Genomic DNA, 14,215 nt, shown 5'->3' with positions numbered 1-14,215 from the left:
TATCTGATTGTTGGTCTGTTTTGCATCAGTTTCCATAAACACTTTATATATTAGAAGAGTAGCCCTTAATTTTTTTCTTGGACTACAGAATTTTGACTTGATTATGGTTTGACTTTTGCACATTAAAGAAGTTTTTATTTCATGTCAAATTTATCTACCTTCCTTTCACAGCTCCTGGAATTGTGATAGTCCCCAATTGCAAGGGTTTAAAGGAATTGCCCACATTTCCTTCTGTTTTTACAGTTTTTCTTTTTCTTACAGTTAAATCTTTACTCATTTTGAGTTATTTGTTCACTTTTGGTATGAAGTATAGAGACTTTTTTTTCCCAGAAGATTACCCAGTTGTTCCAAACCATTTTCTGAAGAGTCCATCTTTTTTTCACTGGCTCTAGATGCCATATTTGTTGAATGTTATATTTAAATCTATTTCTAGACTTTGCATTCTGTTCTGTTGCTTGTCCATTCATGTATCAAAATGACCATTTTAGTTTCTGTGCTGCCAAAGCCAGCAAGATGTTTTAGTTATTAAGTTTCATGTCTTTTAATATGTAGTAGGGTTGAACACACCATTTCTTTCTCCCCCCCAGTCACCCCCAGCATCTTCCAGATTTTTTTTGTTTTAAGATTTATTCATTTATGCATACAAGAACTGGGGTACAGACCAGAGGTGCAGGGGGTGAGAGGATTCACCAGAGACAGAGTGGGGAGCAGAACAGGCAGATTGACTGAAATACACTGCTGAGAGGGGCAGCCGGCAGGACAGGAGAGGTCTGCCACACCATGTGGGTCAGCTCCCTGGCTAAGGATCAAACTCGTGCTGCAGTGGCTGCTGACAGCCTCACAGTGATTTAACCCCTTGCACCACCAGGGAGGGCCCTCTTCCAGATAATTTTTTCCCATGTGAACTTTAGTTGTTTTAACCCCAGTGACTGTGTTTTATTGGGATGGAAGTAAACTGTATTTAACTTCAGGGGACTGACAGCTATGTTGCCTGTTCCTGTTCAAGAAATTGTTCTTCTATTTGTTCAAAACTTCCTATGTCCTTCATAGCACTTTAGAGATTTATTACCTGTATCTTATTTTGTTAGCTCTTTCCTGGTGATGTCTTAAACCATTTCAAGAAATGATACGTCATGTTTTAGAACACAAACAACTTGGATACAACTTCAACAGAAGTTCCCTGCTTAGGACAGCAAAGCAGCCCTAAAGCTGCAAACACATATCTGCCCCCATTACTGGGGCCTTCTCATCACGCTTCTGGATGGAAATTTCAATATGCACAATTACATCTCTGTGAAACAAAGAAAACATAGCATCCTACTTATACACCTTCCAATACACTCCCTTACAACAGAGACCCAATTCAAAGTTCTTAAACCAGAGGCCATCTCTGAGACACTGCTATGCCATTTGGTGACTCAGGTCCCCAATTATTGAAACTGCAGCGCTGTTCTGCCCCCACTGCCTGCACTCAAAGGTCCTGAGACTAGTCTACACTGGCTAGGTTTGGGTCTTAGTTCTTTCTGGTTTTCAGATTTTCAAAGCCTATCATCTCCCATCTGGCCATCCATCCAAATATTGCCTGTGACTTAGTCTGATCCCTTGGGGGTGAGTATGAATTGCCTGAGTGCAGCAAAGACACTGGAGTCTGAATTAGAGCTATCTTATAAAGTGAGTATTGAGGTGAGTCCCCTTATCTGAGTCATCTGACGCAAGAAACCGGATGTGACCATCCACCTTGTGACAGGCCATTAAGAACAGCACTTGAGTTCCCTGACAGGGAACCCATTGCAAGGATTTAATGAATGTCACCCTAGTTTTGTAGAACCTTCCAGCAAGGATAAAGTATTTCCCAATTAACATTTTTCTTTTCAGGAGTTCACCTGGTCCCTAAATAACTGCTGCTGAGGAAGGACATTGAATGACCCATCTTACTGGGTGCTGCCCACCAGTCTCGCTTTCTAAGGACTATATTGACCTCGCTCATCCAGCTCCTTGAAGTTTCTGCACAACAAAAAAAACTCCTGTGAGGAGTGATCCTGAGATGTCTTAGGATTCTAGGATAGAACCAGTTGACAGGAGGCTATGTCACCCTTCCTGGTGGCCCCAGATTCATTTAAAAGCAAAAAAGACTTCTTCCAGGGTCCCAGATATCAGGAACACAAGCCTATTGATTCTTCTTTAACGTAACCCAATGTTGTACTTGCGTCAATGCAGATACTTCAGTGACAGTATACCCAGAACATTAGCATGTGTGACAGTTCTCCTGTGGTCCTATGATTCAGTTCTCAGTCATTCCCTCGGCTGAGTTCCTGGAGGGCTTTTTTAATCTCCTTCTAGTCCAGTGCCCATCCATGTAAAGTCTTACAGAGTGTGCACTAAACAGATGTTTGTTGGCTGCAGGACCCCACTGATATATTGGTGCTCACTCAGGTCCCATGACTTCAGGCTTCGTGTGCACATGTCTAGCCTATCTCTGAGATGTTTAGGATTATTGAACACATACAAATGTGTCATACAAACATCTCTGAGATGTTTAGGATTATTGAACACATACAAATGAACTCGAGAGAGAATCACAGTATTTTACTTCCCTCAGACAAATCATCTGCCCAAAGAATCAAAGGGGAGAAACAGGTAATAACTAAACTCTGCTCTAAGCTATGGAGAATGCAAATGTTTATTTTACTGAATAATTCTGAATGACAGTTAAATTTCACTAAGGATGAAAAAATCACCCCAAGGGGGCCTAAAAATATTAGTGCTATGTCTAGTTTGGAATTTCGATGCAGCGGAGGAAGAGGACAGTCACCTTGCTAAACAACAGAAAAAGCAATATAGAAAGGAAGGCCAAAAACATGAGACAAACAATTCAAAAACCTTTTCATCTTTTTTTTTTTATTTTAAATTACAAAGGATGTTGCATACACTGATGAATCTGTATCTGACTAGAAGTGCTGAGGGTTGGAAGGTGACAGAAAACAAAGGCAATGCATGAATTGCCTTTTCTTCTGAAAAGAAAAACTGCACAACTATTAACCAACATTTAATAGAATAATTTTAAACAGCTCATGCGTCAACAAGATAAAAATCTTTCTAGACAAAAGACAAGACTGAATCCAATAAAAAGTTTCATAGCTCCAGTTGGGAAGGGTGTGGGGAAACAAAACTACAGAGTATTTATGACAGCATTACAAACAGGATGCTAAGCAACTATGCAAAAGAGGTTGCCACATCATATGAACAAATGCTTTGAATTCTTGCCCTTCCGCTCTTGTCCAGTGACTTCTTTTGTGCAGTCAGCCCTAGTATCACTGTTAACCACAAATGCTAATTATAGGACAAATCCTAGGGAAAGGTTAAAAAAAAAAAAAGCAGGCAGTGGAATATAGTGTCATTAAAAATGTGGTGGAAAGGCAGATACAGTACACACATACACATTTCTGTCATTTGGTTCTGAGAAAAAAACAGGGCGAATGGCAAGACACAGTAATCAGTCTTGCTCCCATCAACCCAGAATTTAATTAACTACACCACTGTGTTTACATTGTTATGAAAGAGGCAAACCCAGTTCGCCTGAACTTGGCACACTGAAATACCCAACTCTGATATTCTTTACTTGTCACCAAGTCTTCTAATCCAAAAGACTATTTGGAAGTATTTTTAAAAGTTCTTTTTCCTTGTGATTTCTCTTTCTAAACAAAAATGGCAATTTGGCATAATTGAGTTCCAAAGTGCGATTTCTACAATTTCAGTCAGTTCATGAAGCGTGAGGATTATGCTTCAACACATAATCCCACTTGCCTACGGGAGTGTAAAACTGTCAGTAGTACATTTTCATCAGCTTTCCCCAACATGCTTATTCCTTAAAACGAAACCACCATTCCTACAGTTGACATTCATTGTTACATCCCACTGTTTGAAATATTAAAAAAAATGGAGTCATCTTCTCATAATGCCCTTAAGATTACAAAGATTACAAAAGAATCCACAAGTATTACGGCACTGTGTGAGACTTATTTATCATGATCCAAGGGAAGAACAAGACTGCAGTTCTGTGCAAGTTGTGGAAATGGCCTCAGTTCCATGGGAAATGGTATTCCACAATAGACTTCACTAGAAGGATAATTGAAACCTTTTACTTTAACACTGAAAGCATAATTCAATGCATTCCCAAAATTCAAGTTTCAAGATTTGGAGAGATGCTAACATTCTGTTACATAATTAACTAGAAAATACTTGAACAGAATTTTAGGAAGACTATATAAAGAAAGGAAACATAGATTTTTGTCAATTCCTGCTGAAGGCAACTTGAATTCGTTTCTTAGAAAGTTAACTAAATCTTAGCAGCTAAAATATTTTTAAGTGTATGGAATAAAGAAAAGCACATCCATTCTTGACATTTTGGTGAATAAACTAACAACTTTATTAATGAAGGCAAACATCAGATAATCGTATGAATATTATATATAAAAAAGAAATTCAAACTAACAGCATTGTATTTCAAAAGTACTGTACTTCTGTTTCTTTTAAAGAGACTTGTCATCTGTTTTATAAAACAAACAAAACGGGTACACTTCTCCTAAAAAAATCTGGAAAAATGAAATAGTCAATTTCAAGCTGATGAACTGAACACACCTTTCTTTAAATGCAGACTATTGCTAAAGAGCAAATGAAGTCAAGCATCAGAAGGAAGATGTAGGACAAATTCATGAAAGTCAGAAAACAGGGATGTAGTGAAATTACTGCTAATTTCCCCTCATATTCAAAGACCATTCAAAACTGGTCTTTCATACAAATATAAAATAACTATAAAGAGAGGGAATATGAAACCATACCCATCTGAAATCCTTCATGATGTTTTTATAATAGCTCTGATTCTCTTGCCAAAAAGGTCAAAGTGAAAGATTCAGGAAGTGGGAGGGAATGAAGACGTTTCGTTTTAAATGTACAAGTAAGGCACAATATAAAGCCACATCATAATCTGTCGTGAAGGATATAGGAAAGGACAAGAATCATACATGGTACAGTAGAACAAGCAATCAATATTGACTGAAAAAGTGTGGCACCCAATTCAAAACTCAGACAAGGTCTTAACAAGAACAACTGGACAGCATGCTTTCATATGGAGACAAACTCTGTAAGAATCCAGTGTATCTGAAACGAGGAAGAACTTTTTTTTTAATCATAGTAGTACTAGAGTCAACATTTATAACTGCTTTTGGAACAATGGATTTATTTGAGGTGAATTCACAATGCCTTCACTTAAAGTAAGATTCTGGACTTCATTATGAGCTATCTATATACCATGTATGAACACAGAAAACCTTTAGAGAGTTCTTCTCTAATGATCTTCACCCAAAAATACATGCCACAATTGTCAAAAAACAGAACATGTACAATTGTTGGGGTTTTTACGTTACCCTTATAAGATCTGTTTGTGTGATACACTAAACGTATACATTTTAATGACAATAGAGGAAGCAGATTATTACTGGCATTAAAGTACAACCATTTCTAGACGGTTTTAAATGCCACAGAGTCCCCTGGTTAAAATGTAAAGCTGCACAGCTTGCCTATGTCATCTTTATGATAAAGTTAAAACAGCAAGAAGATTTAACTCTCACTCTACATTTTACTGCCAGGTTTTTATTTATATCAAGTATCGCTGCAGCATTCTGACCAGCCCAGATTTAGCAGCAAATGGCAGGAATCATATAAAATGCAATTTTTTTTAACAAAGTGCTTTTCTAAGATATACATACATATATAAATAGGTACAAAATAAAGTGTCAACATTAAAAAGCTCAACTATTTTAAAAGCTTTAACTGTTTAACTTAAGTAGTACATATAAAACACTGAAATGCAAGGCTATGGAATCTACTAAACAGATTCAAAGTCTTTTTTGAAATGCAAGACCAAAAAATCAAATTCTGGTTTGCAGACTGGAAAAAAGTATCAAAAACCAGAATTTTTAACAGAGCAGCTAGAAAGGGGCAATTTTATAAATCTCATCAGCTGAATCTCTTATCACAAAGTGATTTTTCACCTGATTGCAAAACTGCCATATTTTGGAACATGTTTCAACTTTCCAGACACACTCTGGCAAGCCTTCATATACTCCAAGTTACAAACTTGTGTTTGCCTTCTCCCACCTAAAAAAGAAAAACTTTGAACAATGAACTTACATTTATTAAACCATAAGATCTGAGCTTCTCATCTCTTTAGTGTGACTGCACTAACCAGGTACATTTCCACCAAGCACAAAGGAGAATCTTGTGCCTCACAGTTCAGCTAAGGTGTTAATACAATCTTCCTGGGCGTTTTTCTTTTCATGATGTCAGATGTCAAAGAAGCATGTAAGCAACACTGTTCAGTTGTTACTATAGATTTTAGCATCAAACCTTTAGAAGCGATAGCTTCATGTGCCATTGTTTACAAATTGGGGGATAAAGAAAGTTAAAAAAAATGAAATACACTACAGAGACAAAATATAATAAAAACAAATTCAGTAGGTGATGGAGAAATAGATACTTTCCTAGCAGCTAGGTCTGAAATTTTTGGTTTTTTTTTTTTTTTTTCTGGTTAGATAGGATCTTTTTTAAAGGGTAGTTTTTAAGCCAACAGTTTCAGAGTTCAAAACCCAAGGTTCGACTAACAAAACAGTAAGAGACAAGATGAAAGATCTGTGGGGAAGGTTTGTAACGCTGCCTTGACACAGAAATTTCTCATCAAGAGGTAAAGCTTTAATGTAGTTAGAACACTGACTAATGAAGTTATTTTATGTGAGCAAAAAAGAGCACCTAAAAACTAAATGTGTTAATATTTCTCAGTTCTAGAAACTAGAGGAGAATAAGTCACATGTAAGTTTGAAGAAGCTAGTTTGAAAATACCTGTACAAAAATATAAAAATCTATAAATTTTTTTGTTTTCATTTTAAGCTTGTGTTGATCTTTGAAAATATTACATGCACAATAATATATCAATTGGAAAAGTGGCAACTAAAGAATTAGATATTTTTAGCTTTTTTCTTTCTTTACATATATATACATAATACAATAAAAATAATCTGTATTTTGGTTGTTTGGTGGATGTATACTACAATAAGCTAAATAAACTTTTACATTTTCAAGGTCAAAAACTACCAATAGCTTACTAAAATGAAATATATTAAAATTTCCTACAATAAGTGCAGAAATAAAAAGACTTACAGACACCTAAATGGCCACCAACTTATCTACTATGGAAGCGAACTAGAGGAACAGCAAAATAATATTTGTATGTGTGGATGCTCCTTCTGTAGATAATTGGACCCAAACAGAAATAAAATTCACAGTTCAGTAAGATCCCTAACCCTGACCCTTTCATTTTTTTTCTCCTTTTTTTTCATACATTCATACAGTATCGTGTAAGCTGTGCAAAACTTTACTTAGACTGGCAGTTTGCCATATCAGTTGCATTTGTCTTTGGTACAAAAAATAAAACAATCGCAATAATGTGCAAGTATTTGTCTTCTTCCGGTCAAGTACCGAAATATGAGTTTTCTAGAGCCATCTTTTTTTTGTTTGTTTTTTGTTTTGTTTTTTATACAATACACAGACTCTGTGGCATATATCTACATTTCAACATAGTCCTATGTACATTCAAAAAATTTGAAAAAGAGTTGGAACAAAAAAACATTTAAACCCCATAATTTTTCCATCTATATATCTTATTTTTCCTCATTAGGGTTTTCATCATACAAAATATTACCAGTTTTAGTTTCCCCAAAATACAAGGCACAAAGAATATGCTTTTTTTTCTTACTTGCACAGACATTATATATATATATATCTATATATATATTTATATATACCATATTGAGCTCAGAAAATGAACATCTAATATGGCACACGGGCATGAGTGCTGGGTTGTGCCATGTACAAGTGAGATTAATGGTTGTGGAAAATTAGAACAAAAAGCAGTAATTCTAAAAACAATCTAAACTGACTGTTTGAAAAAATGCTTCCTCAATTTTTTGTGTGGTTCAGAGCATAAACCTGTCACTGTATTTGGCATTCACTAATGTCTTAGCTCCTTCAAAATGCTTATTAACATATTTTTGCAATCTGTACCTAGATGTTTGCTTAGGTATGTCAGTTTCATTTCTGATGCCACTAACAGTTTTAACCCCGGTTTATGCTCTGAAAATGCAATAATCAAGTATTTTGGATCATGCTTCACTTATGCTACTTAGTTCTTAAAACAATGTAACCTAATTGTAAATGTTTACATAATGCTAAACTGACATGCAAAACAGAATGAAAATTTACAATGAATAGCATGACAAACACAGACACTTCTGACCAGTGAGTGGTCCAATGGGGTGGATTACACTTTTGATGTTGGTATCCTTAGTCCTACAAGGCCTCCGGTGGGATTGCCTTCTGCAGTCTTCTCTAACACTTGGTTAACAAATTCTGAGGTTTGCCCAGCCACTGGGAGGCCTGCGGAGAAGAATAAAAGGCACACTTAACTACAGAAATGAAGAGGGTATGCGTGGAAGGCTGGAGGGTGAGAAGTAGGGAACAGAGTCAGGTATGGCTCTCAACTTAATACTGAATCCTGACAAGCACTCTGCTGCTTGCCCCTGCAGCCCAGAAAATAACTCCACCCACCCCATTGGAGCCTACAATTCTTGGAAGGGTTGAAACAAGAACCACCACCCAAAGTGTTAATCAGCAATTTAAAGTGAGGCAGATGATAAGTAACAAGCGCCCAAGTAACTGCCTAAACTTACCAACAGGTACTGCAGCCTAAACATACTACTCAACCTTTTCCCTGCTCCCTTAGCCAGACTCTTAACAGCTCTACTCTCCCCAGGTAACTGAAAATACAGATCTCAGTAACTGTTAGGCATAAATACTGGATAAAGGTTATTTTCCCTTTTCTTTTTTTTTTTCTTGCAAAGATTTATTTATTTATGCATACAGAACTGGGGTACAGGCCAGAAGTCAGGGGCGGTGAGAGGATTCGCCAGAGACAGCGTGGGGAGCAGAAGAGGCAGACTGACGAAGTATACTGCTGAGGGGAGCAGTGGGTGGGTCAGGAGAGGTCTGCCACCCCATGTCGATCACCTCCAGGGCAGGGATCGAACTCATGCTTAAGTGGCTTTAGCTTCTTAGTGCTGTGCTTTAACCCCCTGTGCCACCAGGGATGGCCCATTTTTCCTTTTTTTTTTTTTTTAAGAAAAAAAAAAGACTTATTTATTGATGCATACAGAACTGGGGTACAGGCCAGAGGTGCAGGGGTGATAAGAGGATTCACTAGAGACAGAGTGGGGAGCAGAACAGACAGATGGATGAAGTACAATGGCTGAAGGGAGCAGCAGGTGGGCCAGGAGAGGTCTGCTGCACCATGTGGGTCACCTCTGGGATGGGGATCGAACTCATGCTTAAGTAACTTTAGCTTCTTAGTGCTGTGCTTTAACTCGCTGCGCTACCTGGGAGGGCCCTTTCCATTCTTTTTAAGTGAATGAATATGCAAAGTTGAAAGAAAAGGAAAAAGTGGAGAAGATAGTATGTGTTCATTTTCACATGTTCCAGGGCTGAGGTCAAAAGACTCTTAAAATCAATAAAAGAAGTAACAGATATAAAGTATGTATTCAAAGTAATAAGGTAATAAAAGAAGAAAAATGTTAGTCACTATAAATATGAAGAATTCAAAGAGATTGTTAAAAAAACAAAAAACAGAGGGGCCTTCCCTGGTGGCACAATGGGCTAAGTTTCAGCATTAGGAAGCTACAGCAGCCACTTCAGCAGAAGTTCTATCTGCTTCCAGGGAGGTCCCGCACATGGTGCAGCAGACCTCTCCTATCTCCCCACTATTCCCCTCAGCAGTGTACTTTGTCCATCTGCCTGTTCTGCTCCCCACTCTGTCTCTGGTGAATCCTCTCACCGCTGCCACTGCACCTCTGGCCATACCCCAGTTCTTATGCATAAATAAATATTTAAAAACAAAACAGAATAGGACAAACTGCTGTATGTACCTCTTGGCTGATGTACGAAGGATTTGTTACCTATTAAGAACTCTTGCAAAAAAATTTAACTCCAGCTAATCATAAGGAAACAGACAAGTGCACGGTGTTGGGATATTTTACAAGATGAACTACCTGGATTTACTTTGGGGTGGGAAGGGGTGTAAGAGTAAAGCTGGGAAGTTGATCCAGATTAAGAGAGACCAAAGACATATAACTATGCATTATGTGACCCCTGATTGGACCAAAAACAAACAAAAAGGTTATAAAGGACATAATTGAGACTACTGGGAAAATGTAAACACAGACTCCAATTAGGTACTGTATCAACAGTGAAGCCACTGGGTATGATACAGATGTTGTGTCTTAGCAAAAAAATATCCTTGTTCTCAAGAAATATATGGTAAATTAGTTAGGAATGAAGAAAAATCAAATATAAATAATAAAAAGCTGCCTTCTTAATTCCAACATCAGACAAAAATGACTTCAGGGAAAGTACTGTAAACAAGACAAAAGTGTGCTTCATAATAATAAAGACTATAATCCATCATGAAACTCTTGAAGGAGTGCGTCCTTCTCAAACATCCCAGGTTCAAAAGTTAACACACAGAAAATTTGAAAAAAAAAACTGAATCATAATAGTAATGAACTCCTCAGTTCTACACAAGATAAATAACCCCTCCAAAAATTAGGAAAGTAATACCTAAGATAATCCAATCAATATATATTAAAGTCTAAATATAAAACATGATAAATCTTCTTTACAAATTTCCACAAAACATTAAAATGTAATCATGTATTAGTTTAAAAAAAAAACAGAAGTTAAAACTAGAAAATAATAATCTCTACTTTGTGGGAAATTTTCAATCTGAAAAATTCTTGGGCCAAACAGTAATTCAAACCTTAAATTTAGAAGTATTTGGAAAACAACTAAAATATATTATCAGTGTTCAGAAGTACTCTTCAATACTCAGAAGAAATTTCAAAGACTTTTAATTATATTGATGAACAACAACCAAAAAAAAGAGTAAAAAAATAAATTGAAGATTCTAACTGAAGAAATTAGAAAAACTGATAAATTAAGAGTTGAACCTTTGGGGATAACCAATTCAAGAAGTAAAGGAGAACACAATATATACACAGTGAGAAATGAAAATGGAGCATTAACCACTGATATAAAGGAAATGAATAGTCAAACAATTTTAATAAATCTGTGAGCCTAGAAGAAGTGGGTAATTTTTAGAAATATGCAACAAACACAAAACTCAAATCTAGAAGGGTTGTAATCTGACAAACAAGCAATGGACACAAGGCTTTCAAAGAGTTAATCACACAGAACCACAGTTTCATTGTATTCTATTAAACCCTAAGAAAAAAGAAGTCCCGAAGCATTTATACTACTCCAAAGGAATTTTGGGATGACAGATGTAAGGCAGCATAGTTTTAATCTCCTATACTTCCTACATAAAAACAAAGCCAATATATAGCAAAACCATCAACCCATGGAAACATTAACAAATGACAAAGTATCTCAGGGACCCCAAAATGCAAGAGGGTAAGAACTATGCAAAGCACGGTATTAACATTATCAATTTTATACAGGAGGAGTCAAAGGGTGTAGTGGACTTAAGAACAAAAGAAATTTAAAATAGTCAACAAATTACTGAGTGGAAAGCACAGGAGGTCAACTTGAGAAGCGCTGAATCTGTGAAATTTTATCTAACCCACTGGTGAGTCCAAAGTGAGTGGAAGAGGTCCACAGCAGTTTAGCCTCTATGAACTTAGAAAATTAACCAATCCAATCTTTCTTGCAGGACAGGAGCCAACACTGGCAAGAATCAACACTGAGTAAGACCAAGATAATAAATATGAAGAAGAAGAAGAAAAAAAGGTCTGCTAAAAGGGAGGGATGGCAGACAGAACAAGAAATCTCAGAAAGTAAGTTACCATATGCACTGGCATGATAAGGCTGGCCCATAAACCAAGTTCCTCTTCTTGTCTCACCTGATTATTGGGTAGTGACCAAAGGAATCCCCTCTCACCTTTTGCTTTTGCTCTTTACCCAGACCCCAAATAAAGGAACATGCCCAGGAGTTGGTTTGTTCTGTCTCCTCCCCACCAGCTAAGTTAAAGCACTCCTTTATCCTTCCCTCTCCATAAGCCCTCCCCTCCCCCAGGCTACTTGGTGACTGCCTCTCTAAGATAAACTTTCTTTCCTGCTCCTCTCCTGTATCCCATCTGGTGGTTGAACCTGAATGCTGACTATTTCTGAACAAAGAGGGTCTATAAGGTCTAAAGGCATCAACCTCCAGTAACAAATACGTAAGTGCCAGTTATAAATAAATAAATGACAGAGATACAATGAACAGCAATGGCAAGTATAGTTAATACTGCACTGCATATTTAAAAGTTGCTAAGATTAGATCTTAAAATTTCTCATTACAAGAAAAAATTATAACCATGTATGGCGAGGGATGTTAATTTGACTTCATGTAGGTGATTTCAAAATATATACAAATGTCAAATAATCGTGTACAGCTGAAACTAATGTATCCAGAACCAAACTTTTCTTTGAAAGTTCAGAAAAACTATTTTCACATAGAAATGAATTAACATATAAAGATGAAAACCCCATAAAAAGTTATTTGAAGAAAAAATAGCTCTTACACCAAAAGTATGTCTGAAAAATGAGACTAGCAAAATAGATGACAACAATTCTTTCAAATTGAGTAAAGGACTAAATTAAAGAAAATGTCGCTTTCTTTAGGGTAGGGCACATGGAGGGAGAGGGGTAAAGGAGTGTTTCAACTTAGCTGGTGGGGAGGAGACAGAACAAACATAAAACAACAACAGAAATCAAGCATAGAAAAATAAGGTGACAGAACAGAAATAGAAGAAAAACTGTCTGAAATTAAGCCAAAAAAATGGAAACAAAAGAGTAGCAAATAATGCTTTTTTTCTTTAAGAAAAATAAGTGAAACAGAAAAAATGTTTAAGTAGAAATGAAATTAAAAGATAAAAAGTTTTAGGAGAAATTACACACCAGAAAACACTGAAGACTGGGAAAGAAAATCCTGTCCACAAAAAATGAGTCCTTTAAGAAGAAAACCAAAACAAGAGGACAGGTCAATACTATAAAGAGCATGGTGCATACAGATTATCAATCTAAAAAGACCAACTCCAAGGCATGGTCTAGTAAAATTACAGGGCTTAAAGGAAAAAAAAAATTCTCTTAATGTTTAGGCAAAACCTGCAATAACTTATAAAGAAATAAATTAAGCAGTTACTAATTTTAAAATAGTAATGCTTTATGTGAGGGAGGAAAAAAAGGAGAAACTTAACCAGGGAAAACTGACAACCAAGTATACAGGGAAAATATAAACTTACCTACATACAAGGTGTTTGAACCAAAAATATGAAAAGGTAAAATGCACTTTTCCTTGTAATATAAAATCTTCCTCTTTACCTATCATAGGAAGACTGAAAATGATTTTAAAGAACAACAACAAAAGACAACTGTTTTGAATACACAAATACCGAAACAGCATCAATTCATTTGAAGAAAAGGTCAAGAAAATGCATCACTTCTATTTCCTGTTCTGCTTAATATGCAGGTACTGAATTAATCTACTCTTAGTACTCGTCAACTAAGATTTTCAGTATAAACATGGTTTTATTCAACATAAACTTCTGACCTTTCATTGTTAATTTTTTATACTATTCTTTGTTTTGTTTCATTTTTTATGTGCTTATGTGGGTATAATGTGAACACTGGAACATACTTCTAGTTCTACCATTTACTGGTTGTATGACTTGTGGCAAGTTACTTAATGCGCCTTACCGAGATGTGCTTCCTATTCTTCATTTGTAAAATCTGTATACTAATACCTCCTTCACAGCTTATGTAAGCAAACTACTGAACAACCTCAAATAATCAATGGTAGCTGTTTATCCCTTTTGAACACACCTAAGGAATTCTCCCTCCCCTTCTCAGTTCTTAACCTCTTAATAACTACTCCTCTAGCCTTCAATTATGAAAGTTAAAAAGATCTCATGAAATTGTTGGGTCAAATCTATAAACATTGCTAACTTTACTAACGATTCCAAATTGTCCTTCTAAAACATTCAATAGGAACCTTCAATTATGTTCAATATGAACATAGTGCTGACAAAGAAACTAATAATTTCAAAGACCATGA

The 14,215-nt window shown here is 36.2% G+C and overlaps 1 protein-coding gene across 3 annotated transcripts in view; it reads right to left on the bottom strand.

Moving 5' to 3' along the window:
• Positions 1 to 2,881: 2,881 nt before the first annotated feature.
• The window catches only part of CREBRF (CREB3 regulatory factor), a 51,689-nt gene continuing 40,355 nt past the window's right edge, over positions 2,882 to 14,215 (bottom strand). For 2 of the 3 annotated variants that reach the window (XM_004679226.2, XM_012722567.1), the window contains one exon: positions 2,882 to 8,487. In XM_004679226.2, the coding sequence (XP_004679283.1) occupies positions 8,372 to 8,487 (116 nt within the window). In that variant the 3' untranslated portion in view covers positions 2,882 to 8,371. Of the gene's footprint in view, positions 8,517 to 14,215 lie in introns of all 3 variants that reach the window. The other variant, XM_012722566.1, reaches the window with a different exon arrangement.

This window comes from Condylura cristata, unplaced genomic scaffold, assembly GCF_000260355.1.
Source record: "Condylura cristata isolate star-nosed mole 26May11 unplaced genomic scaffold, ConCri1.0 scaffold00008, whole genome shotgun sequence".
NCBI lineage: Eukaryota > Metazoa > Chordata > Mammalia > Eulipotyphla > Talpidae > Condylura > Condylura cristata.
The sequence above is the reverse complement of the archived record's forward strand: the minus strand, read 5'-3'. Positions and strand labels throughout refer to the sequence as shown.